Below are 26697 nucleotides of genomic sequence, written 5' to 3'. Positions count from 1 at the left end.
CATTGCAACTAACATTTTGTCATGCTGCACTGGTCCTTGTAGAGTGTGCGGCCGTGCGTGTGTGTACTTACTTCAATGCTGCTGTTAATGTTTTATGTCCTAAATAAGAGTTTGTTCAGTAACAAAGCACTGGACAAGATGGGTTGTATCATGGTGGGGAAGATTCAACCTGTATGAGTAAATCCTATCCAGAAGTATGCTATTTCTAGGTGTTGCTGGAACACTGTTGCCTTTTCCCAAGGGTCAAGTGGACTGGACTGTTTAATCATTATTCCGGGAGTAGCAAAAAATAAATGTCCAGCCTAGTATATTGTGTCTCTCAAGGAAATAAATATTTGGATACTTGTGGAAATACTTTTTTTGTAGGCGAACTGTAGCCTTTGCTCTAGGGAGATGACCCATCTTAGACCTGTTAATCAATTGTTTGTAAAAAAAAAAATAAATATTAAGAAATAGAGAGTAGGAACACAGAACATAGACAGCAGAGATCAAAGGAGTCTCTTTTAGCTCTGACTAGAAATCCCCAGAACTGACATTCATGTGGAAATGTTATTAAGTAAAAAGTAGTTGAAAATTCGCAGGCAAATTGTTACCAGTTTCTGTGATTCTTTTTGTGTGTCTTTATTCTGTTATATGCAAGGGGTTAATTCTGTTAAATTTCTCAAAATAGTTTCCAATCGGAGACCATACCGTGAGTATTATGTGGATGCCTTAGGAGAACCTTCAGAGAAAACCTGGGTTGCTGGGAAAGCTATTGTCCTCTTTGAAGGAAGACATCAGTTTGAAGAGCTGCCTGTTCTTCGGCGAAGAGGAAAGCAAAAGGAAAAAGGCTACAAACATAAGGTGAATGATCTGTTTTCTCTAATATGTTTTTTATCTTTGAATCTGCACAGTACAAAGTATTCCTTTGTGCCTGGAATTGTACTTCGACAGCTTTCTTCTGTGGCAGCGAGTGCAGCAACGCAGACAGGGAAGTGGTTCTTCGCATCCTTACGCCGAGCATAGTTTATAAGCTGCCAGGAGTTTCAAGGCTTTCTTTTATGCGGGGTGTGGCCTGCTGCTTTTATTGCCCTAGACTGCTCTGAGAGGCAGAGGAGTCAGGTCTCTGTTGGTGTGAGATATGTTCAGTGGCGCAGCCCTCTGCTGATGTCTATTACAGCACTCTTCTAAATCACTTCCTGTGCTCTCTGGCAGCCTCTTTTGGCTGATCTGAAGCAGAGGTGGAGTTGCACGCTTCACTAGATCACTGAGATAAAGCAGTGGGATTTTTAGCCCTACTTCAGTAATTCTCTTTATAGAAACCTGTTAGGACTTATAATTTGACTTGGAAAACGCTTTGTCAGTGAGCCTGTGGGAATAAATTTTGTGGCTCATCACATGATCTCCGTTTCCAAACATAACAGCCCTGAGCAGTTGTAGCCGGTATAATGCAATGTGACACAGGGGTCTGGTCTATGTCTTTGAGAAGGTGACTGGAGAAATTAACTTTTTAGAATTGCTGAAGTAAAGAAATACAGAGACTACTGTGTTACTGTAGGAGAGCAGATAGTCATACTAGGCAATGGTGCCTGGTTTTTCTTTTTCCTTGAAATTTATTAGCAGTTATGTACTTAAGCTATGTTCATGCAAAACCATCAGATTAAATGTGCTCTTGCAGATGTGAGTCCCCTGGTGTAATGCTTTCCTTTGGTTTTCCTTTTCCAAGGGCATGTTCATTATCTTCTCGAAGGGGCTGGGCACACAAGGAGAGAAGTCCTAACAACTTGTTACATGCTCCCAAGGAACTTTTCTTGTCCTAGAAGTGCTGCATGGCTAGAATCTCATCCTATATGTAAATGGTGGTGCTAGTGTGGCTGCAGTAGAGGGAATCAAATGTTTGTTGCTCACATAAATGTTCAGGTTTGCATCCCTGGAAGCCAAGATCTGATGCAAACTTTTTTAATCTGATGAGATTTTGTTGGTGTGGTTTACTTTTTAAAGGAAAGGTGTCGGAAATTTGAGTTGTTCCTCCTGCTTTGGAATTGGTTTTGATTTTAGGAGCAGTTGTGAAGCCTTTGATTTGCTGTTGTGCAGCCAAAAACTATACATGCAGATAAGAAACAAGTTTCTTGCTGGTTTTAGATGTTAGCAGAGATTCCTGTCCAGTATGCAGAGTGCTTTATGTCTTGTACTAAAGGTACAGAGATATAGCTGGGAGACTTGGATGTCTTAAATTTGATAGAGTACATTTTAGATGTGTGTGTGTGTATCTCACATTTGTATTGAGGTGAGTTGATGGAGAGGGAAGATTGAATCGTGCTCTGAGTTCAAGGGGTGCAGGAAGAATAAAGAACGAGCACAGCAAACATGTCTGCTCAAATATTTTGAGGAAAATTATGCTGCATTTGCCTTAAAAGCCTTGTTGGCTGTTGCTTTGCATTTCTGTGCCAGGGATCCATACCATATGCATTCACCTTTACAGGCTGGTGTGTTCAGGGTGTGCTGGGATGCCAGGACATCTGTTTCCTGGGAAACCTGTGCTTGTAGGGACCTTTTTGTTGTTTTGGGAATGCGCAGGGATTTTTATCAGGCTCAGCGGGAATGCAGGGTACTTACCCAGGAGCAGTATTTTCTGTATCCACTAAGCAAGCTCTCTGGGAGTCCATGTAACTGTCTTAAAGAGGGAAAATGCAATAGAGGGAAATGCATATGCCTTATGCACCTCGATCTCACTTTTATCTTGTTGGTTACCCATTCAAATTTCTTCTTTCTCTTTTTGTCTCCTCCAACTTCAAGGTTCCTCAAAGGTTTATGGCTAAATGGGAAGTCAGTGTTGGGCAGGCAGAAGACATTCTTCTCGGGGGGGCAGAGGATCAGAAGTGCAGCCAGAACTCCAGCGAGCTGGACAGCGAGAAGGAAGTACAGTCGGAATACTATGCCAATGGCCCTGGAGCAGAAAGGGACAGGCAGCTGAATGGCTGTTTTAAATCCTTGGCGTTTGACTCCAGACACCCAGCCAGTGAAAAAGGAAAATTGCACATTAAGCCACACGTGAAAAAAAGCTCTGACAGCAGAAAAAGGACTAGAGTAAAAAAGAGTGGCACAAGAGGGGAAGCATCTAGGGGAGAAATCAAAGAAAAAATGCAAGAGAACATAGTTAGAAACATGATTGTTGGGGACCTACCAGATAAACACGCATCTCATGAACTTCGCCGGATTGCCAATAGCCTAACAGCATCCAGTAGCACCAGGGAAAACCATTTGCTTTCTTCCTTTGGAGAAAGACGTTTTGAAAAGACACCTTTGAAACCAGACTATGAGAATCGTAAAAGTGATGCTCTGAAGAACACTCTCCAAGGGGATTTGTTTTCCAGCACATCTTTGGAGAGAGAGAAGAGCTCCCTGGGCATTTTGTGCAGTTCCAAATTACAGATACACTATTCTGCATCTGATGCTGGTATTGAGAAAAAGCAAACTGAATCGGATTCATCTTCTTCCCTCTCAGATGGTGGGAACAGTGATGTAGATACCATGGACCAAAGTTCAGAGAGAGCCTCTAGTGCTCTTGAAGTTAGTGATTCTTCAGATAAAGTGGAGAAGGAATTTCCTATGACGTCAAGTGGAAACATTAAGCTTTCCATGTATCTTTCTCAGAAGAGCAACAGAAGGGCCAGGAAGAAGTCATACAGAGATCGCAAACCTCTGGGAGGTTCAGTAACCAGCAGACTTGATGCTGAATTTGCAGATGGAGAGCTTGAAGTAGGCTTCTCTGATGCCGAGATGTCGTTGACAGCTCTTCAGTGCTCTTCAGATGTGAGAAATGACAATCTTTCCTTAGCAAACAAGCACACTACTCCCCAAAGTGTTTCCAAGGACAGCTCCTGGCCTGCTGTTGCAAATCCAGCAATCTTAAAACCGAAAAGCATGAAATTGTCCCGAATCAGGAGTATAAAATGCAAACACAAAGAAAAAGTTGCTGGGTTGGAGCCTTCTCTCGCAGAAGAGGAGGGTGGTGTGAATCGCTGCTTTTCTGATACCAAAGGTTTTTCTGGCCTTCAGAGAAGCGGAAAAGTTGATGGTCAGAAATTGTTAAACAACATGCATGAGAAACCCAGGGATTCTGCTGAAATAGAAACCGCTGTGGTGAAACACGTCTTGTCAGAGCTGAAGGAGCTCTCTTATCGGTCCATGAATGATGATGCTAGTGACTCTGGAGCTCCAAAGGCCACAGTACCTTTACTTTTCTCTTCCGCCTCTGGTCGTTTGCCTATTGAGCCAGATTACAAATTCAGCACCTTGTTAATGATGTTGAAGGATATGCATGACAGTAAGACAAAAGAGCAGCAACTGATGACTGGTCAAAATATAGTCCCATTTCGAAATACCAGCACAGCTGATGGTTCTGGAAGCAATTCTGCAAGTGGTCTGAAGTCCTTATCTATTGTAGGTCCCCCATATAAAATAGAAAAGAATGGAGATTGCGTCCAGGAAACAGTAAATCCAAACTCGTCTATAAGCAACTCCTCATTTTCACGCAATCCTCCAACCAAGTTGACAGGGATCGGTACTAGTAAAAGGGAGCCCACGAGTACTGCTGTTTCTGGGACAAATGGCACAAATTGTGTGCCCAAACGCAACTGTTCAAAATCTAAGCAGTCATCAAAGCTTGGAGATAAAACAGTTTCAAACAGAAAGGACTTAAAACCAGGAGGGCCAAGTAAGTTGCTAAGTCGGTTATCCAGAGATTCAGGAGAACGTGCATTCCGTGTTCACGGTTCAGTTACCAGTCCTCTAGGTAATGAAGCAGAAGATACTGAGAGGAAAGAGTCTGTTGATTTAACAGAACATTCAACTGATGAAGACTCTGCCTGTTTATCTGATGACAATTTAGATCGTATTGGAAGGAGACCTGAAGCTGGTAGAAATATTGAGAGCTGCACTTCTGCTGAAAATGGGGAGAGTCCAGACTTGGATTCAGAGGCAAATAGTGAGAGCTCTCTTGGTGATGAGTCTAATGATATAAATCACGTAGCACCCAAAAAGCGGTGGCAGCGTTTTAACCAAAGCAGTGCTAGATCTAATAAGCACGTCAGTAGATCTAGGGAACAAGGAAACTTGGAGAGTGCCTTGGGCCTGAATTCTCATGGCTTTTCACTGAAGGGAAATGAGTGCTTGGGACGTAGGCATCCCCCTCGTTCAAAGGTGCTTGAGGGAGGCCTGACAGATCAGGACTGTGAGAATCATTTAGACTTAGTTGAGAAACGTTTGAATGTGTGTGGTAAGCCAAACAACAGTGTGATGGACTCAGAAACAGAGCTTGGCAACTTTGCTCCCCAGTCTGAATTCTCTGCACAAGGTAAGGGAGCTGGACTTGCACCAGAGTGTATTTGTATACATTTTATACTTTTTCATTTAAAGCATAAGTTATGGAACTTGGAACTGTTTGACAAATGGAGGTGTATACATCTGAGCTGAAGAAAGTGTGATACCTTTTGGGTTCTCTGTAAGCACAGAGAACAAAGAAGGAGGAGCAATTATGGGATTTTGCTTTGCTTTTTGATAAGAAAGTTTAAATACATTACAAATCGTTAGTTCCTCCACAATGAAAGATAAAATATGCATCCTTCTGAGTTTTGGATATTTTTTTTTTTAAACTTAAACCTTCAGAATGGCTTTTAGAGCCATGTACCTGTTGTTTGCCAAACAGATCAGTGCTAGAAAGTTGTGGGAAACAGAGCCTCAATGGGCTGCTCTCCCCCCCCAGCCCCCCCACCCCCCCAACCACCCCTGTGCTGTTTCAAGTAGAGTTTGTCTGTGGGTTGTTCTGTCTGATTTCCACAAAACAGTGTGTTGAGGTGTTTGGGGTTTTTTTTGAGTTTTGGTATAGAATTTTATTAGCTGCTTAAAAACTATTTGGGGAACCCCACAGATTTCCTAATTTACAGCTCTGGTGTGGCTGCCTGAGGGCTGAAGAGGAGAACAGAAGAGGGGGAAGCTGCCAGGGAGGCTGGGCTGGAGGTGGGTCTGGGAGGTGACAGGCAGAAGTAAGGCAGCATCATTGGAAGGGAAATGATCAAGGAAGGAGGAGTCTTCTCAGGACCACAAGGTCAGACAACCCTGCCTGTCCCAAAGAGATGGGGACATTTGGTTAAAGCCAAAAAGAAAAAGCAGGGGGGATGCATGGAGGGAATAGGTCCAGGAGACCGCGTTCAATATATGCTATCTTCAGGCTTCTCCAAAGAAGCTGGGGGAGTAAGCCTTAATGAAAACAACAAAATCTTTTTTTTTTTTTACATAGATTTCATCAAACTAAATTTCTCTAATCTATTTGCAATATCATAATTTAATATAACTTGACAGCATTTTGAACCTATGTGCGTTTTGTCACTTATGTGTTCCCTCAGTGAACATCTTGGTGTGTGTATTTTGCTATTAGGGATCGCTGGAGGTTGCCTGCACCTCTGTTACAGTGTGGAAAAGGCAGCTCCCGGCTTAGGGGTTGTAGGACCTGCCCAAGGCGAGTCACAGCAGGCACAGAAAACAAGCCCATAGGGTATAACGCATGGGGTAAAAGTTCTGGTTTGAAATAATGACAAGCTTAATAATTTACTGAATCCTCTGGCTGTAGCTGTGTGGTTTTGAGGACTTAAGTCTTCACAAAGCAGGCGAAAGGATGCATGTTGTTCTGGGGCTGTTGAGGCTCTGCCGCAGGAGTGTCGCAGCCTGCCGGAGGGAGTAAGTTCCTTCTTTGCACTAAGATGCAGCCGGGTTCTTGTGGCTTCGTGATGGATTTGCAATTGAAGGATCCCTTTATGTGGCTTTGCAAGATGAAGATGCAGGTCTACAGAGCAAGCTAGAGAAGAAGAGCTGCTAAGAGGTAGTACTGTTAAGAGCAAAGAGAGAAGCGGCAGAGGAAGGCAGTGGGCTCCTGGGCGAGGTGGCATCAGCGGAGGGGAGCACAGAGCTATCCTGGTACTGCACACAGGGATGCAGTGAGGGCCTGGTTTGCTTGTAAAAGTGACAGATCAGCAACTGCAGTGTAATCTAATTCCCCTGCCCTAAATAGCATGTGCACCTTAAAACACCTGAAGCTTATCAATATAAATGTGCCATAGGGAGGCAACAGAGCCTCTGTGTTTGAGGAGGAGCTGTTTGGCTGCTGTAGCACCCCCAGTGCACTGGTGGTAGTGACTAAACCTCTAATGCTGTGAAAAGCCCATTTGTGGAAACCAGCCTTCCTTTTATATCAGGGAAGGCCAATTATATAGAAAGTAGAATGATGCTGGAAGTTACAACTGCAGCTTACAGAAGAGAAGGAGTTGCCTCTGTTTGCCAGTGGTTTGAGAAGACGTGGCTAATCCTCGTCCACAGCAGGCAGAGCGTCAGCATAAGAGATCACAACAGATTATAGTCGCAACTGTGTAATTTCCACTAAACTAAAACTATGTAAAGTCTCCATCATAGTTGAATGGCAACATTTGGCATGTATTTTCCTACGAACTTTGTGGAGCGATTTAGAACAAATAAGACAGAAGTGAATATTGGTGGAATTTGTTGACTTAAAACATTTTTTAAATAATAGTTTCATCAGGTACATACATGATTTGCCAGTGTCAATCAGACTGCATGTGGGATTCTTGTATGGGATTTACTTTGGGGAAAAAAATGCTGTTAAGCAAGCTCTTCTGGCACCGTGCTGTGCTCTGCTGTGTGGCTTTGGGGCTCTAAATAGTTGCCCAGTGAGGATACTCAGCCTATGACTGGTTATGTGCTGAAATGTGTATTTCACCCAGACACCTGTGCAGAACGCCAATAGAGGCTGAAAATAGCTGTGTTTGAGAAAGCTGTTACTTTCTCTCTTTTGGCCAAGTTTGACGTTTTCATGCTTGTTTAACCACAAAGCCACAATAAAGTGTAGCAATCTTGTCCAACATCCCTGTTCTGAAGTGTTGCACTGGAATGCTTTGTTATAAAATGTTTCTGTTTGAAAGAAGAAAAAGCCACCTCCTACACATGAAAAGAAGCAAAGAGTATTTACTGTTTGTTCCTAAACTTCCGAGAGACCACAAATGTTTTTATAACCGGGAGAAAGATTTTTTGACAATATTATTTAATAATTTTGAAAACTAATAAAGGGGAAAATATAGTGGTATTCTGAGGAGTGAGAAAAAGACATAAGCTTGCATCATCTTGCTTTTGCAGCTTGCTGAGCAGAGATGATTTAGAGCATCAGCGCTCTTTTTTTGGAGCTTGCCATGCGTTGGGGTGTTGAGATGTTACAGCATGGGTGGTTAGGTTCATATCGAGGAAATATCTGGCACTGGGTTTCCCTTGCGATGGTGCAGCTTTGTGCAAACAAAGACATCCGAGCCCTGAAGAGCTTGCAGTTGCTGGCAGGGACTGTTCGCTCCCTGATCTCATTGCGGAATCTATCGTCGGGAAGCAAAGGCAATAAACGGGCTTGTAGTAGAAGATGGGGAATATAAAGAAAGCTCTTATAGTATATACAAAAATATACCAAGGAAGAGGGGAAGGGAAGGAGTTAGGCTTATGTTTTACTAGTGAAACTAGTGACTGAACCTTGTTACAGGAAAACAGTGTGTTCCCATGCCCCTGCACTAAAACCAAGGGAGTTTGAGTTAACAGCAAAATTAGCATGATGAGTCTGAGTTGCTAATGAACTTAGGTTTTGGTAAAAGTACTGTGGGAAGGTTAGATGTAGTTTATTGAGGGAGATGTTGAGTGAAATTGCAGGAGGCTCTCAGTCAGGTATGTAATGTTCTTTGATTTCTTACCTGAACTGTTTAAAGTCCCTTCTTAGGTCCTTAAAAATCCCACCTGCCATGTCAGGATTGTGGACAATAGGAAACTGAAAAATTATAAGGCTGTATCAAAGAGAAAGGAGTATCAGGGCTCTTCCCACATGGAGGCTCTGGAAGAGAAGGCAGGAGCAACTGTTATCTACAGATCATGAGGAGCATTTTATCTTGTGGTCGTCTCAGAAACACAGTCTTGAAGCTCCTTTCCTTTTTCTTAGTACATTCAGAGAGGAAACGCCTTAGAAAGCCAAGTAAACGGCTTCTGGAATATGCAGAAGAATATGATCACTTATTTGCACCCAAGAAAAAATCAAAGAAGGGCCAGGAGCAATTGCAAAAGGTGGGTGAAGGCTAATGTGTTCTTCATGGTTATTACTCAGGGGCTCTGGTCTGCATGTGTTTGTTGCGTTCTTGCTGGCTGAGTGTTGTTGCTGTGTGCAGTGCTGTACAGGGTGAATATTTTCACCAACCTGTTTCGCTGTGCTAGGTGAATTCTGTGGTGAGGTCTGAATTTGAAGGAGGTCTTCCTGCACAATGCAGTCCTGACAGAGATACCCAGCAGGGACAGAGTCCTTTGGTTTCAACTCCATCTTCAACCAAAGAGTCCCCTCCCGTCCTTGAAGCAGAGTGCTCCTTTTCAGAACTAGGATCCCATCCCACTGATCAACTTCTAGAAGGACCTTCAGATTTTCCAGAGCTGGTGCTGTCTTCCTCAGATGTCTCTGAAGTTTCTGCTTCTCCAGATGCAGAAGAGAGATTCCTGAAGTCAGGTAAGTGGGAGGTTGTGTGATTCTGCTGCCATAAGCGAATATGTCACAAGTTCAGTGGAAGTTGTTGCTTCAGAGTAAAAAGGTTAGTAGCTGTTGGTCTGTTAGTTTGTTTTTGCTTTGATTCATTCAGTGACCATTACTGGTGCCAGGAAAGGAGAGAGGGAAGGTGCAGTGGGTGACCCAGTGAGCGGTATGATGACACTTGCGCTGTTAGCTTTCTGTAGTGTATGATGGTCCTCCTTAGGTCCTAGCACAGAATACCCCTTTGTCCAAATGAAGAAAGTCACAACTCCTTCTCTGAGCCCTTGCCTTCTGTTCTTGCAAACAGTGGCATTCCTTTAGCTTGAAGGTCTCTTGCTGCTGTTAAACCCTTTGGATGACCATTGCTCTGCTGAGGTTAATACGCAAAGTCTGATCCACATAGCTTGTGGGGTGACCTTTTGCTTTCTTGGTGAGCTCAGGGAATTGCAGCAAAGAAATCCCTCTGGAAAAGTGGTTTGGTGTGGGGGTTTTTTGTGTTTTGGTTTTTTTTTTAGAGGTTATAAGCATCGGTAGAAATTGTCAGAGACTTGTAGTAGCAGCAAGCCAGGGCCTTAACATTGAGTAAGGCACAGCATACAAAGAACGAGTGTAGTCTGACAGGCTTTTCCCCTTTCCAACAGTCAGTATCAGGGTCTGCTTTGCAGTAGGTTTGTTGTCTAGTAGCATCTAAAGATATGTCCAGGGTTAAAGCCTTGGTGTTCTGGCTGTGCTGTGTTGGAGGGGACACTGTTCCTGTTCTAAAGGGCCTACAGTCAAAAAAAATTAAACTGATCAGGCAGAGGGGTATTGTTGCTGGAAGGTCAGTTAATCTGTTATGTTTGAGGGTAGAGGGATTGCCTTTGGGGGCTTGTGGGCATCAGGTGGAAATGGGAAGTTGGAGAGAATTAACGGAGGAAAAACTGGGGATGTGAACCTGAGGTTGGAGGTGCAGGAGAACAGTATAGGGTGCAGCAGTCAAGCAAATGTCCAGTATGCAGAGGCTGTGTAGCTCTTCCCCCTGCTGAGAAAACTCCTCTTGCTGAAGCACACAGAGCCCAAGCTGTGGGCAGAGGCTTGCCTTGAGAACGATGCTGTATTGTCGCTCCGTTAGGTGTCTGATACATGAGCAGTGCATGCAGAGGTCTGTGTCACAGAAAGGACACGGCCAGCATTGATAAAGCAAGCAAATGAGCAGGATAGGATGGGTAGCAGGCTGTTCTGTGGAGTGTCTTCCACTCATAGCATCATAATTTCCTGGCCGTTTTAAGTTTATACTGAGCCAAAATTAGCCCAGGTCTAGCAACTTGTTACCTGCTGAGTGCCAGCAAAAAGCTTGAGTAGGAAATAGTGCAAGTTACAGTTAGTTTGTTTGGGATGTCTTTTCCAAGGTAGTTTTAACCAAGGGCGTGTCCTTTAGCCTGTTCACTATGCACAGCACTAATGCTGGTGTGACTGGTGTGGGAGTGGAAGCAGGGCTGTATTTGTCAGTGGTAGGACTCGCTTATGAGATCAAAGTGGTTGGGAAATTACAATCCAAATTGCATTGCCAAGATGTGCTACCTCCTGGCATTAACTTCATAGTCTCTCTTCTGTGGGTGGATTTTGATATTAAATATTGAGGTATGCCTGAAGGTCATGGCAGGCTGAGGTCTGTTTCTGTGGAAGTTGTACAGAAACAGTTAATTGGTGTCTCTGCCCAAGAAGCTTGTGATCCCAAAGACAGGGTGAAGCAAATTGATTGTTTTGTACTATTGGCTGACGTTTGCTTAATGGTTTTAGTCTGGTTGAAGAGAAGAAAACACTTGTTTATCTAATGCGAAGAGTTTCATTGCAGGAAACTTCGAAAGCAAGCGACAAAGGAAGCCTACTAAAAAGCTCTTGGAATCCAACGATTTGGACACTGCCTTTATGCCAAAGAAGGAGGAGTGGACTCCCCCAAAGAAGGTACTTTCCTTCCAGCTCTTTTGAAAGCCAGATAGAAAATGAGCCCAGACAGCAGACCATGCTGAATGAGACACACAATGCAATGGGATGTGGGGCTTTTTAGTTGGCTGTGGCCCAGGAGCGAAGGTCCACCCTTCCCAAAGGTGCTGGTTGCTGTGTTATGATGAAGAAATCTGCTGAATAGAGATGTGTTCCCCACCCATCCCCACTTGTAATGAGGATTGGGTAGTTTTGGCTGTAAAATCTCTTCGTGGATTTATATGGAAAAGGGAGTCATCTGGATGCTGGGTGGGAAGACGTGAGCAGAAGTGTTCTGTGCAGAGGCTTTCTGTCACTGTGATGTTGAGCTTGAACCTAAGGCTTTGTCCTTTTCTGTCAGATTTCCTCTGAGCAGTGTTTCTTTTGTTACCTTCCCAAGTGGGCTTGTGAATGGTATGTAATTGCAGAACTTGTAGCAATATGGAGGCTTGAGTTGTATCACATGTAGTATGCAGTGCTTGGTGCAAATTTTTAAAGAAAACGCTGCTCTTCTCTGCTAAAAACTTAATATTCAGTGACATGGTTTGGAAGAAAGCAACTTGTAAAGAATTACTTCAAGTGATGTACCTGCACAAGACTTGTTGATACTGTTTCTAAGGTTGATTAATAATATTTTTCCTCCTTTCCTTTTTCTCTCTCTGTGTGGCACAGTCTTAATACAATTATCATGGTTGCAGTAAAGTAGAGGCCAGTGTATTTCAGTCTTAAGCTCTGTAAAAGTGTAAAGCCAGAAGAGAATCTCTATTCCCAGCAGCTTACAGAGTCTTAGCAGCCTTTTTGGGAGAGCTCAGGAGACAGCCGATGGTGCTGGTGGGCACAAGACACAGCAGACTCAGCATTCCTCCCTGCCCAGAGACTTAATTTATTTCATGTGGGACCTATCACACTCACAAAACAAATGTTTTCTTGTAAAGTCTCTAATTATCAGTGAATTAATGACCTGAACTGTAAGCTACACGTTGCAGTCACTCATAAAGGTTCTGAGAGGCTGAGGAACATGCATCTGTGATTTGCATCTGGTGACTTAATTCTGTTGTGTATTTGTAGGGCACTGGCCCATCGGAGAGTGACAGCTCTGAGCTCTATTCACCAGCCCACTTCTCAGACCTGGGGGAAGGTAAGTGAAAGCAGTACTGTGAGGGTAGACATTGGTGACATTTGGATCAGTGCCTGTGGCTTTCTGTGTGAGGGCTTAGGTGTCCTGCGCTCTCAGACAGTGCTTGCCAGAGCTGAGGCAGTGGCAGAAGAAATAGGTACCAAGATTGTTTACTCAATGTACTGTTATGTTCCTGATTTCCCTATGGAAAGTGGAGATGGTGGGTTCGTATTTCCATGAGAAGATGTTCTCTTCTCATTGATAGTCTGGGTCCTTGAACAAAACTTGTCAGCAGAGGTCCTGTACCAGTACACTGTCATTTGTCTGACATGCTGCAACCAGGCGCAACAGTGGCTGCCCTGTCTCACGGACAGTTGTGTTGTACTCCCTCCCCATCTGACTTTGTATTGCATTTGTATCAATGTGAGGAAGTTTTTGTTGTGGTGCAGTGGGAGGAGGTAGTTACCAGCATTTGATTAGCAGTGAGTTTTGTGTTGGTAGCATTTCTCCTTTTCTGCTGGGGGGCTGTCTCAGGAAAGTGATACTGTTCAGCAGCTTAGCAAAAGCTTAAACCAGTACGAACCGCTGGTGCTCTGATGGTTGCAGGACAGAGAGCAGACTGCCTGGAGGCTGGTATTGCCCCAGCCCTTACGCCCTCAAAGGCAGTAGGACCCAGCCTGAAGCTCTCAGAAAGGGTGTAGAACTTGCTGGCAGCATCTGTAGCAAGTGAATTATTTCTGCATTTTCGTTGAGTGGTCTTTCTGTTGCATCCCAGCTTCCGAAAAGCTCTTGGAGAAACAGCGGAAGCGGAAGAGACCGCGCCATCCCTCTGCTGCAATGCATTCCAAGAAGGAGAGAAATGAGGAAGGGCTGGGGGAGACCCCACACTCTGAGGTACTGTTGGGTCTTCCTACATGCTGTCATCCTTATAACCTGTCTGCTACTTCCCAGGGCACTTTGCAGAGCCTAGGCCAGGTCACCTTTGGCTGGTTGGCGTGTCAGTTGGGAGTTTGTTCCACTGACATAGTTGCATGAGCTGGGGTTGAAGCTGAAGATACCACCTTGATTTAGTAGCTATGTTGTTATGACTGCTTAACTTGGGCTCAGTTTTTAAGTTGCTACTCAGCTAATTCTCCAGGAGAGAGGCTGTTTTGATCTGGTGGAACCAGGTTTTGCCTGGAATCTTGCTTTGCACCTCAAAAGGTGTAACTGCTGTAAAACATCTTCTCTGGTGGTGGTGGGAATCTTGGCCTTTTATGCACTAGATTGTGGACTTCAAACCCCTTCTTCTACTTGCCCGTGCACGCCAGGGTGAGCTAAGAACCACGTTGGAGGGGATGGGGGGGACTGTCTGTGACTGCTCATAGCAGTCTCTGATTACATTCTGCCATCCAGCAGAAAGGGATAATTGGGACAACTCCCTTCTACTGCATCTCAGCACAGTGAGCGTACAAATATCTCTGACGAGCGCATTTTGCCTTTTAGGAATGAGCCAGGTATCACCAAGTGTAGGGGAAGCAAGACTTTTCCTGGGAGAGGCGGGACACCTCTGGGCCTCTCACCATCGCCTCTCACTTCCAGTGGCCCAGGTTCAGCAGCAGGCTGTTCTGTCAGGATAGTCAGTATGTATTTCAGGAGCCAATTATAGACATATATTGTTATATTTGTTGTTGTTACACAGGTTCCAGGAGAGCACAAACCTCACACCACTTTGAGCAGTGCCAGCCACCCTGCTGCTACTGCTTTTTGAAGAAGGCATTTCTGATGGGGGTGATAAAGTGGGGTAATACACTTGGGCCATGCAAGCCTTCCTGTGATGGTGTTGTACTCTTTCTGAAGTGTGCTCCTCTGGAATCATGTTTCAAAGAAGCCTGTACAAATATCTTTGCCAATGCTGGGGGGCAGTTAACACTGTCTGCTGTTAGGCACCCACTAAGAGACTGGCTCAGCTCCAAGCCAGCAAATCCTCTGTGAATCTTTTCTAGGGAAGAAAAGAGGTGCAGTTCAGAGCAGCAAAGTAGCTAGGCCATGGCTCTGAATCCTGCACCCAGTGTTCACTGCAGAAGAAGCCCAGGGAGTCTTAACTGCCTCCAGTCTTGGACATTTGTGTTGAGTACCTGAAATTAGGTATGGTAAACCATGCCCAAAAAAAGAAGGTACCTTTTTTGCCAGCATCCGTTTCTCTGATTGTGTCTCTTGAGCTGCTGTGGTGAGTGTTCACCCCTTGGCTTAGGTGAGTGCATGGGTACTGGTGAGTATTGGGGTGCTGTGGAGATGCAGTTGTGCTTTCGCATGGAATTCAGACCATGCTAGTCCCTAAGTGTGGCTCATTACCACACACCAGCCAAGGAACTCCACTTGTGCTGAACTGAACGGTGCTAGAAGAAATAGATGGTCTGATGATACAATGCAGTGAAGCCTTGGATCCAGCTGCTTTCAGAGGAAAAGAGGGCAGAGGAAAGCTTGTCTGCCTGGGCTAAACTAAGCAGCTTTCTCTGTCCTTGCCTGTCTGTGGAGCCAGGAGTGTAAGTTCACAACATCAGGGCAGCAAGAGACTGAGAGAAGGGGATGGAAAATGCTGTTGAAGTTATTGTCAAGGTTGTGAGCCAAGGTCAGGTTGTGCCAAAGAACAGCCAGGCTTTTGAGGACGTGCCAGATACAGCAGCAGAGATAGCTTTGGAAGAAGACTCAAGATGGGAGACCTGCCCTCTGTAGGAGGTATGTAGTTTTGCAGTGCTCATGCTGGGTAGAGGAAGGAGGGGGAACAGTGTGACGGGTTCTTTTGAGTGATGTCCTTGAATGGCAATCCCCTTCTCCCTGTTCACAATGCACGAACATCTGGCCTTGCCCATCCTACCTAGCTCTGACATCCCCTTGCCTATGCGGTTCTGGGGGCATTGACTGAAATAAAGCTAAGATCCTGGCATGTGAAACATGCAGATTGGCCAGCTCTTTGTGGAACCAAACAGGATGGGTTTAGGCTGAAAGAGCAGGGCTAGAGCATGCTATGCCACACTGGGCAGTGTGGACCCAGTTGTTAAGGTAGCATTGCTACTAGCAAATGCTTTCAGATTTGAAGAGGGAGTTGCTGGTTAATATACTATGACTCCTTGATGCATTTTAGTCTCCCGTTCCATTAACGCGTGAAATGTGGCCTTCAGGGTTCAAACCAAGGAGTCCTAGCAGCCATGGTGGAAAGATGAACCGGTTTTAAATCCCTCATACCTCTGCCTGTAGCAGATCTGATTATGTTCCCCCCCACCTTCCAAAACACTGTCTTGAAACCTTAGCTACATCAGGAAGCTAGTGCCACTGACCACAGTGTGGGTGGTACTTGTTCACCAGCACCCTGCCCCTCCTGACAGGGACCTCAGTGACCACGAGAGGGGCTGAGCTCACTTTGTGTCTCCAACACCGGGGTCCTTGGTGTAAGCAGAAGCTGTAGCTGATGTTGTTTGCCCATACCAGTAGCTGATTAACCCTGCTCTTGTTCTTCGTTACAGTGACCCCTGCAGCCCTGAGGTCACTGCTGAGCTGAGCAGAAGAGGGAGCACCTATGTAGGAATAGGAGGACCTGAGCTATAACCAGTCCTTGGAGCACTTGTCGCCAGTGCTGCTCCTGGATTATTCCAGGAGCCAAAGCGAATGTTTGGGCCAGAGGGCTGCCTTGCAGCAGACTACATAATTCCTAGCAAATATACAGCTGCAGGAGCAGAAGTATCATAGCACTTAGCTTGTAGAAGATGTTATTGCGTATAGAGGCAAAGGTGGCTGTTGTGTTCTTAGATGGTCTTTTTACCAATGCCGTAGAGACATTTCCCTTCCCTCTGCCAGGGCTGTGTGGTAGGGTGGCAGCAGCTTATGTGTTCCTTATCAGTATTCCCGCAGGCTGCATCACTGCCAGCCTTACAGCAAGATTGTGATGATAGTCTGTAAGGCTGTACACTGTATGGTATGTTGGACTGGCAGTAGTTTGTAGCTGGGACTTTGCTTTTTTTTGTACTCAATAAAGGCATCTTATACCATTCCTCTTTGTATTGTGTGCTTTAATATATCATCAGTGCACCTGTGCATCATTGCTCCACAGAACTCACATGGCTTTAAAAGGTTCCCAAATAAAAGCATACTGCTGAGTTCCAGGAATGGGGGGGGGGGGGGAAGAAAAGAAAAAACAGGCAAAGGAAGCATCGTTACCTGACCAGAATACCAGCTCCAGGTTTTTCCAGCTTTAACTCTGGGAAATCTTTACGTCCTTGTTTTGTCCAGACTAATAATGGGTTCAGAGGCCATTCAGTTCAGCTTACAAGCTTTAGTAGCACTGCAACTCATAATTTTCCTGTACAGGAAGTGGTGCAAAGCTCCCTCTCATGCTCGTTAGCTGGACACCTGGCCCCAAGCAGGCTTGAAGGTATGAGAGTGATGGCTGCTGCTCCTGCCAATGGTTTGAATTCCTCATGAGGTCTTTCAGGTGTATAGTTTGTGTCTGGACATACACTGAGCCCAACTTGGTGACCCAAGGAGGAACTGACAGCTATGCACTGAGATCACTCGGTTAACTGCAGTGAGCTGAGATATTAAAAAATGGTAGAGTCCTTAAAATGTTCTTGGCTGAAGGCATCACTTTGGTGCAGCATTAATGGCCTTTAAGGCGTACCTGCTCTGAGTGGCAGCTGGGGCTGGTGAGACCACTGAAGTGTTGTCTCGACTGTACCCAAGAGGCCTGGGGCTGGTAGGAAGGTGTTTCCTAGCTCTTATTTGCCTGTCCTGACAAAAGTGAAGGCAGTGCTGCCATGTGGAGCTGCAGGACAGCAGTATCTTGTGGTAGACACAAGTGTCTCTCAGATACCTGCTGTTCTCCTTCCCTCTAACAGTGTCTGGGCAGGTCCCATTGACACACTGGAAGGTGTTCTTCAGCCTTGGGAAGCCTTATGGCAGGATCACTGACTTTGGCCCATGAGAGTGCAGTTCAGCCTTTGTCATTTGAAACCCACCTTCTGAGCAGGATGCTCTTTCACCAGTAGATGTTATGGATGGTACTGTGAGACTCTTACAGGACAGATGCTTGTGAAAGACTCGCTGCCCCAGGCAGGATGGTGGTGTAAGTGCCCTGCTGCACTGCTCACTTTGCTGTTGGCCAGCTAGTTCATGCTAACACAGGCCTTGAGTACCTACATGCTTCTAGTTTACATGGGTTAGGACAAGCTGAGACAAGCGTGGGGAAACGTCTGGTTCATTTGCTGGGTGACAACTGCAATAAAGATTGCTTGAAGTTTTTCATTTGCATTTCCAGCACAAGCAGATATCAGCATGCAGGATGCTTCAGACTATTACAGTCTACCTGATTTGTTTCTATGCAGGGCAATACCTTTCTTCCTCAGCCATGAATTCTTCCTCAGAAAGGGGTTATACACAGGAAAATAATTGTATTGAGTGTGTATTTTTTTTAATGATCTGGTAAACTTAAGAGCTCTTTTCTTTCCTTTCTTGTAAGTCTTTTAGTGGAACTGTATGGGGGATGTTCTCTCCAGGGTGGGTGACACAGAGACCAACTGCCAAACCTATTATGTGTTCAATGGCTGAATTTATAGTTTCCAAGTCAGGACAGTAACTTCTGATAGCACTGATTCTGGATTTCTTTTTAAAGGGGGAGACATCCGTTCATGGGACTGCTGCAAGCCCTAAAGAGGGTAATGAAGAGGGGTCAGAGAATGACCATGGAGTGCCTTCATCCAAAAAGATGCAGGGGGAACGTGGAGGAGGAGCAGCTCTGAAGGAGAACGTGTGTCAGGTGATGTCCTTAAAGAAATCTCTTTGAAGCTGTACAACTGTAAAGTGTGTTTGTGTGAGTTCTGGGACCTGCTAGTGCCCCGGATAAACCCAGGTAGTCTCAAGGTGCTGCTTGTAGAATTAACCAGCTTTCTGTGTTCTGAATTGAGCCTTTCCTCTATGATTGCCTTTCCTGCTAAAAGGTTCACAGATGTTTGGGAGATGTGACCAACATAGGATTCATTTTAGCTGATGCATGATAGCAGGGACTGGATGGCAAATGGCAGCGGTGGTGCACAAACCACCTGAATTAACTGACACAAAGAAAACTTACTACTTTTCTGCAGGGGTCTCTGCTAGCAGCCCTGGCCAGCACGGGAGTTGTTGCTGTCTGGGATGAGTTGGGGAAGCAGGTTGCTCAGAGCTGACGCTGTACTTCCTTTCTCTGCAGATCTGCGAGAAGCCAGGGGAGTTGTTGCTGTGTGAGGCGCAGTGCTGTGGTGCTTTCCACCTGCAGTGCCTTGGGCTCTCCGAGATGCCAAAGGGCAAATTCATCTGCAATGAGTGTTCCACAGGTACAGCAGCTTCTGTGAGCGCAGAGGACAGCGTGTTTGCTGCATGCTTACCTGGTGCTTCCTTTGCTGGACTGATGTGCCTGCAGTAGGGCTGCTAACTAGCTCACAGTCCTCTGATTGTTGGGTTGATGTTTGGTATTGACTTTCTAATTAACTGGTCTTACTGTTGTTTCAGACATGTGGTATGTGAAGAACTGAATGTCAAGGATCTAGTGGGAAAGAGAAGGGGAAATTCTTCTCTGGGACTAGGGAGAGGGCTGGTGGGGAAGATGTGTCTGGAGCAGATTGGAAAGGGGAGAATGTGTCTGGAGTGGGTTGGAAAGGGGAGATAGTCCTAGTAGGGTTGTCGATTTTTGGTTTTCTTCGTATTTTTCCCTGGCCTGGAATCACAGCTATAATAATTTTTTCTTTTTTCAATCTGAAGTTTTATTGAAGGTGCAGGCAAAACCAGCCTTCTGCAGAGACCTGTGATTTGGGATAGGTACAGCAGGTTAGGAAAGTGTGCTGTGCTAATAGGCAGCCTGATGGAAGTGTCAGGTCTTCATTTAGCCCTTCTACATAACTGGTGTTATGTCTGTTGCACTTTCTCCAGGGGTCCATACCTGCTTTGTGTGCAAGAGCTGCGGGGAAGATGTAAAACGGTGCTTGCTGCCCCTCTGTGGAAAGTATTACCATGAAGCGTGCATACAAAAGTATCCACCCACAGTCATGCAGAACAAGGGCTTCCGATGCTCCCTGCACATATGCATGACTTGTCATGCTGCTAACCCAGCAAACATCTCTGCGTCTAAAGGTACGGAAATCTTCTGGGGTGGTCTAGGGGATGCAGTTAGAAGCTTTTTCTTTGTTTCCTGTCCACTGTACCATTACCTGGTCCACTGGTTCTTTTTGTTGATTTTCTGTCTTTGCCACAGTGCTTGGTGTAATGTTTGCTGAGGAATAGGCTTCTCTCAGGGGAGTGGAAGGGGTGGTGTTGGTATGCGAGGTTGCTGCTCATCAGCACTCCTGATGGTCAGACATGGCAACTAAAATGTTCTTGTATGTCCAGACGCTTGGATGCCTGCACGTCCAGCAGTGCCACATGCCTCTCTGGGTTTTTTAATAACTCTCTGGAGCTGTACAGACACTCCTATTTCTCCTACATACTTTTCACTGTGCCAGTGCTGCAGGCAGTGCTTGCTTAGCAGCATGGGCTATCAAGACAACGGCATAGAGAGTGGCATAGTAAAAACTATGATACTGTTCTAGTTCTCATTTTTTTTATAATGCAAACTTTCGTCTTGTAGTAGTGACACCCTTGGGCTAAGCTTCTCAGGCGAACATTTGGTTGAGCCATTTGCAGCAATAGCTTGACCTTTATCTCACATGATTAAACTTAAAACTTTGTAGTGATTGCATCATATGTTTGCTTCTAAAGCCGCCTTTCTTTAAATCCTTGGTATCAAGACAGCTCTATTTGTATCCTCAGGGTCTGTGTTAAAGTTGTCTTTTTTTTTTTTCCCCATGTATCAATATTTGGTGTAGAAGGCAACACTAAGGCCTAAAGCCCACAGCTGACTGCTTCCCCACTGAATATTTGCATTGTGTTCCTCTGGCTGTTGCTTCTACGTGATCAGATTTATCCCTTTCCTCTCCCACCTCTTCTCCCTGTTTATAGTCTCCTGAGGAACTGAAAACAGGCTCTTAAAAAAACTTTGATATATTAGGCCTGTAGGCAATTCTGAATTCTCTGTTCTGGAATTTCAGGGTAAAATCTGATAAAGTGGAGAGGCAAGTGCCGATGTTTTCAGAAGCTACATGGATTGGTTTCATTATGTGCAGCTAAGCACTTGGAACACCCCCTCTGTAATTACTGTCTGAGCTGATTTACTAATTATTTGTGTATGATAGGAAGCAGTCCCAGTCTGTGAACTCTTGAACTGTTTGTGCATGGCATGAGGAGGTTTTTTTACTTCTAAATAATATAATTTTATATATTTTACATACAAATATATATTAAATATATTTATACTTTTATATATATATATATATTGTTCTATAAATAATTTAATAGGAAACTAGTGAGTATGTCATGGGCAGTCTGTAAAAATTAAAGGTCACTTTCGTTTTCCAAAGATCACCTGTGGTTGCTCGTTTTGAGCTTAGGTATCAATAGAGGCTAGTATTGGCAGGAAACAAAAAATCATTCTCCTTTAGAGGTTCACTGTATTGCTGACATGTTCTGGTGCTAGGTCGCCTGATGCGCTGTGTGCGGTGTCCAGTTGCATACCACTCCAACGACTTCTGCCTTGCTGCTGGGTCTGTGGTCCTTGCCTCCAACAGCATCATCTGCCCCAATCACTTCACTGCACGGAGGGGCTGCCGCAACCACGAGCACGTCAACGTCAGCTGGTGCTTTGTCTGCTCAGAAGGTGAGATGGTCTGCGCTGGGTCCCTTGTCACCAAGGAATGCCCTGACAAGAAGTCATTAGAGCAGGCAGAAGCTTTGCCCATCCAGAGTGTGCTAGTGAGAACTGTAGAGAACAGATTGCCTTCCTACCATCCCCATTTAAGTCCAGCTTCAGCCAAAGGCTTTTTCTGGATCCTTAGAAGGGTTCTTTTTGCAGCATGAGTAGGGCACAACTTTTGGAAAGGGTTTGTAGAAGGGCATCATGTCCTTTCCTCAGCTACGCCTTTCTGAAAGTGTGGAGTCCAGGGCATCTGTGCAGTGACTCTGATAAATTCCTCCTCCTTTTCTTTGCAGGGGGCAGCCTTTTATGCTGTGAGTCGTGCCCGGCTGCGTTTCACCGTGAGTGTCTAAACATTGAGATGCCAGAGGGAAGCTGGTATTGTAATGACTGCAAGGCAGGCAAAAAGCCACACTACAAGGAAGTGGTCTGGGTGAAAGTTGGGCGCTACAGGTAGGTGAAAGTAGAACAGACTTGTCCCTATCCCTTCTTAATGCCTCTTATCCCTTCTTAATTCTTCATGGTGACTGAGGTGAGAAGCTGCTCCTCTCTGTAGGATACAGTGCAGCAGCCTCTTGGGTTTTTTGCATTCATGTAGCAGCTGGTAAAATGTGTGCTTTCGTTGTCTAGTAAGCCACCAGCCTTGATGGCAGCACTCACATGCTTTTCCCCATGTCTCAATGCAGTAGTATGGTTCTGAGGCAGTTAGAAGTGAGGAAGCCAGAAGTTTCATCTGCTCTTCCCTCTGTTGCAGGTGGTGGCCAGCTGAGATTTGCCATCCCAGGACAATTCCTGTCAACATCCAGAAAATGAAACATGACATCGGTGAGTTCCCTGTGCTGTTCTTTGGCTCCAAGGATTACCTGTGGACCCACCAGGCCCGTGTGTTCCCTTACATGGAAGGTGATGTCAGCAGCAAAGACAAGATGGGGAAGGGCGTGGATGGCATATACAAGAAAGGTAACTTGTCTTCATCCAGGGAGGTACATGTTCTTTTTCTCTTCATTTGTGTTTGGAGAAGTGGCATTCTTGTAACAAGGAAAAATGTCATCTTTGAACTAAAGTGAAATTAAATTTGTAGAATAAGCTGGTGCTTATCTTATCTAGCATACTTAGAATGTTCATTGGTCTGACTCCCAGAGAGGCAGAAGGGTGTGCAGATCTTGAATGCTTCTCCAGCTCTGACATAGCCACTCTAAATCGAAGTGAGCTGCTGCTTTGTTAGCTTCCCTGTGTCTAATACGGCCTTTATCTGTATATAAATATGCACTTAAGAATTGTGAATGCATCTGCCTGACACCTCTGCCCAAAAGCAGGCAAAGCTAGCTGATGTTTCGGATGCTTCATCACCCACGGGCAGGTTCCTTACTCTAACTGCTGCAACTGCCCTACTGCATTGGCCTTTTCTTCACCCTCCCTCCAGTGAACCTCTGTCTCTGAAGTATGTGGCCGTGAGCACTGGGTGGGCACTGGCAGCCCAGCTCCGTGCAAGCAGAGGGAGTTCCTCATAACACAGCCTGTTCTCTCACTTAGCTCTCCAGGAAGCTGCAGTAAGATTTGAAGAGTTGAAGGCACAGAAAGAACTGAGACAGCTTCAGGAAGACAAAAAGAATGACAAGAAACCTCCTCCCTACAAACACATCAAGGTGAGGGAAGGGGGGGGGAGGGAGGGGGCAGGTGCAGAAGAGAAGTCTTGAGCTGTTGGTGCAGGTGATTTACAGGTATACAGAAACATTTCTACTGTTTAGGCATGTGGGTGTATTTGAAGGTTACTTTGGTTCTCTTGGCATCTTCAGTCATCCTCTACAGAAAGGATTCATGTATGTGCAGAGCTGTATGGAAGCTGCACATCAGTAATATCGTTTTACTGGAACAGTTCTGGACATCTCTATGCTGTTATTTGTCAGTTGCATGGTCTAAAGGAAGCGTCTGTCTGCCTTGGGGACGTAGGGGAGAGTGCTAGTCATACACGATATACTCAAGTACTGTGTGCTACTGATGGTAAGGTGGGCATCCCAGGTGGTGCAAGACAGGAGATGGTCAGGGTGCAGTGGAGCAGAGCTGTGTGGAAGATGGTAACCCACAGTATCTTGTTTCATCTCCGCTATTTTATATGTCTGTCTGTATCAGTTACTGACTGAACAGAAATACTAAAGCAGATGTACATGCTGGAATATCGGCCCTTTTGCTGAGTTTTGGGGAACTCTTCATGTTTAGGGCTGTATTTTGAGGTAGAATTGGAGCAGCAATAGAAGACCTACAGGATGGAGGTGACTTGAGAGAAGAGGTGGGGCTACGCAGGTGCTTGTGCTTGAGATGTGGGTCCAGACTGATCAGAAACCCCAGGGAAATACGTTTTTTTTTCATTGCCTCTGTCTACTCCTTCCCTTTTTTATGTGGCAAACTTTGAAAACTTAACTTATTGCTGGCACTTTTTGTTTCTAGCTAGGGTTTCTAGGCAGGCAGGTATATCCTGCATGAGTTACTATACAGTGTAATAACACCACTGAATGCTGTGGGAGCAGTATGGGTAAGGCAGCTTCAGTGGAGGAAGTACAGTTTCTCATCATAGGTACTTTTTAAGCCTTGCTCTGGCTGCAACATGAAGGAACTTTAGAAGCCATTTGGAGCCTTTGAAATACCCTTTTAATATAAATAATAGCGGTCATGGTCATTAGTCATGGCAGTTCTTCTGAGGTCTGGGTGCAAGTTGTGAAAGCAAAGCAGTTTGCAGGAGCATACAGTGAACTGGAGAAGACTTCAGGGTGGAATGGCCAAAGCTGGCTGTGTCTGCTTCCATCCTTGCCTTCTAAGGAGATCAGCACCTCAAGCACCCAAGGAGTGCCATCATGAGAGGCTCCTGCTAAATACACTTGGGATCCTTCATCACGTCAGGGTTTGGCTAGTCCAAGCATCGCCCTGTTTTGGAGCTGGTTTTGTGCTAGCAGTGCCTTGGAGAGTAGGGCAGGCCTGCTTGGCATGAGTGTGTGTGCTCAGACACTGTGGTTGCTTGGGGTGGCAGTGCCAGAGCCAGCAAGGGCGCCTCTCTCTGCATGGTGGTGAATGGGCCTAATCCTGTGAGTCTCATCACTCTTAACAAGGTAATGAGCTAACGGTCTGAGTAAGAGATGGGAAGCAACAGAGAACACAAGAGTGACAAGGAAGGTCGGAGGTGGGAGGCAGTGCTAGGAGGAAGGAGAGACTGTGTTGAAGAGATTAATCAGGGGTTTCTGCAGGGTTTGCTTTTAAACAAAGGAGGAGGATCAGGGCTAGGCTAGCCTCGGGCAAGCTGCCAGCGCAGAAACTTTGCTCTGTGGGTGGGCCTAGATAAGGTATGTGGGGGCTGGAATAGTTTTCATAAATTATCCCTTCCTTTCATGTTCTGGGAGAGTAAAGGGAGCTGATGGTATTGCTCACCCGGGGCAAAGAACAGCAAGGAGCTTTGCTTCAGTGTCTCTCTCCAAAGTCCTGACTCTCTGTTGCCTGCCTTTCAGCGTTCGCTGCCTTTAAGCAAAACCAAAGGACCCTGCTCGTGCCACAGACACGCCAGTCGCTTCTCCACCTGGTGCTGCACTCTGCTTCCTTCTGGAGCGGTTTTTAGAGAGCTCCTTGGCTTAACTCTGAGCTCCTCTTTGGGCCTTCCAACCCCAGCCTTGTCTGGTTTTTCTTTCATTTACGTCTGCAGGACAGTTGGGTAGGGAGCTAACTGCTTGTGGCCCAGTGCGTAGGCAGGCCCTCTGTACTCTGTCCACGGGCATGCCAGCCTGGTTCTCGTAGTGACAGCTGAGAGCACAAACCAGCTTGAAGGTAACAGATTCAAAAACCAGGGCTGTAAGGAAAAGGACCTGACACTCAAGAGACTTCAGAAGGTGCTGTTTCACGCATAAAATGTTTTGGTGTTGGTCACAGGTATGGTGTGCACCCAGCCAGAGTGCTGGACCAGTTGGGCTGGATGTTGGCACAGTGGTGATGGGAGGGGGACACTTGGCAGCCTCTCCCTGCTCTGGGGTCACAGAATATACGCTGCACCAGGAGATGCTAATGGGGGACCTGCATCCTCCTTAGCTCTTTCCTCTAACCATACGCATCTTGAAATAGTGTGTCCAGAAGTACATATGTGCCTGTACTTGTGTCCTTCTGCCCCTCAGTGTAACAAAGTTGCACTGCAGCCTATGAGCTTGTAGGCAAGGGTTGAGTATAGAAGTGGCTGTCATGACCTGTTGTTCTTAAGCTGCTAATGTCCTTCATGTGCATTCAAGGTGAACCGACCAGTGGGTAAGGTGCAGATCTTCACTGCAGACCTGTCTGAGATACCGCGTTGCAACTGCAAACCAACAGATGAAAACCCATGCGGCTTGGACTCTGAATGCATCAATCGCATGTTGCTCTATGAATGCCACCCCATGGTCTGCCCTGCTGGGGAGCGCTGCCAGAACCAGTGCTTCTCCAAGCGGCAGTATCCTGAGGTACAAATTTTCCGCACACTGGCACGAGGCTGGGGCTTGCAAGCCAAAACAGACATCAGAAAGGTACATACTGTGTTTCTGCATGTAATTTTCTCTTGTCACTTCTCTTCTACTCAGTGTTGGTTTCAATAGATTTGAAAAATTACTATCTTCCATAATTTGAAGAAGACTTCTTGCCATAGCATGCCATTTAGGAAAGAAATGGATGAATTTAACTTTTCCGGTCTCCTGACAAGAATATTTTGGCTCAACTAGCCAAGAAAATGGTTTGCATGTTGATGTGCCACAGGGTAAGAAAGATGATTGCTTCATCTGTCTGCTTGTATGGACGATGGGCTTTGAGTACACCAGAACACTGGCCTGAAGATGGTGCTTAGGATTTCCAGATGGGGAACAATAATTATACCTCCCCCCCATTCCTGAATAGATAGGCTTTTCCAGCATGAGAATCTTGTATCAGAAACTGAAACCAGGGCTTGGCTCTTAGAAAAGGGTGATGTCTTGGAGATAGCTGTTGTTATTGCTGAAACTGGCATCTCCAGCTAAAACACTTGTGTATATATGTTTTTAAATCCAGAGACTAGATGTTCTGTGAACACATGTCTGTGCTGAATGAAGAAGGAAGAATGTAAAAGCAAAGAGAGCCTCAGACCTAAGAAAGGGTGAAGTGAAACAGAGGACAATTAGCATAGTAGGAGAAGAATGTCTGAAAAAGGAGTAGAAGAGACAGCATGCTATGGGAGAAGGGCTTTGATAGTAGTAGGAAAAATGTGAG

General features: G+C 45.5%; 1 protein-coding gene across 1 annotated transcript in view; it reads left to right on the top strand.

Moving 5' to 3' along the window:
* The window catches only part of NSD1 (nuclear receptor binding SET domain protein 1), a gene marked incomplete at its 5' end in the record, with an annotated part of 65678 nt that overhangs the window by 19403 nt on the left and 19578 nt on the right, over nucleotides 1-26697 (top strand). The window contains 15 exons of the mRNA XM_082489735.1: nucleotides 671-843; nucleotides 2776-5335; nucleotides 9017-9138; nucleotides 9286-9568; nucleotides 11424-11533; nucleotides 12620-12689; nucleotides 13444-13562; nucleotides 18313-18456; nucleotides 18886-19009; nucleotides 19602-19802; nucleotides 21241-21420; nucleotides 21753-21909; nucleotides 22211-22416; nucleotides 22990-23102; nucleotides 25716-25985. Coding sequence (XP_082345861.1) covers nucleotides 671-843; nucleotides 2776-5335; nucleotides 9017-9138; nucleotides 9286-9568; nucleotides 11424-11533; nucleotides 12620-12689; nucleotides 13444-13562; nucleotides 18313-18456; nucleotides 18886-19009; nucleotides 19602-19802; nucleotides 21241-21420; nucleotides 21753-21909; nucleotides 22211-22416; nucleotides 22990-23102; nucleotides 25716-25985 — 4832 coding nt within the window. The remainder of the gene's footprint in view (nucleotides 1-670; nucleotides 844-2775; nucleotides 5336-9016; nucleotides 9139-9285; nucleotides 9569-11423; nucleotides 11534-12619; nucleotides 12690-13443; nucleotides 13563-18312; nucleotides 18457-18885; nucleotides 19010-19601; nucleotides 19803-21240; nucleotides 21421-21752; nucleotides 21910-22210; nucleotides 22417-22989; nucleotides 23103-25715; nucleotides 25986-26697) is intronic.

The sequence above is a fragment of the Vanellus vanellus genome, assembly GCF_965231255.1.
Source record: "Vanellus vanellus genome assembly, chromosome: 13".
Lineage (NCBI taxonomy): Eukaryota > Metazoa > Chordata > Aves > Charadriiformes > Charadriidae > Vanellus > Vanellus vanellus.
This window is presented reverse-complemented; position numbering and strand designations above follow the sequence as displayed.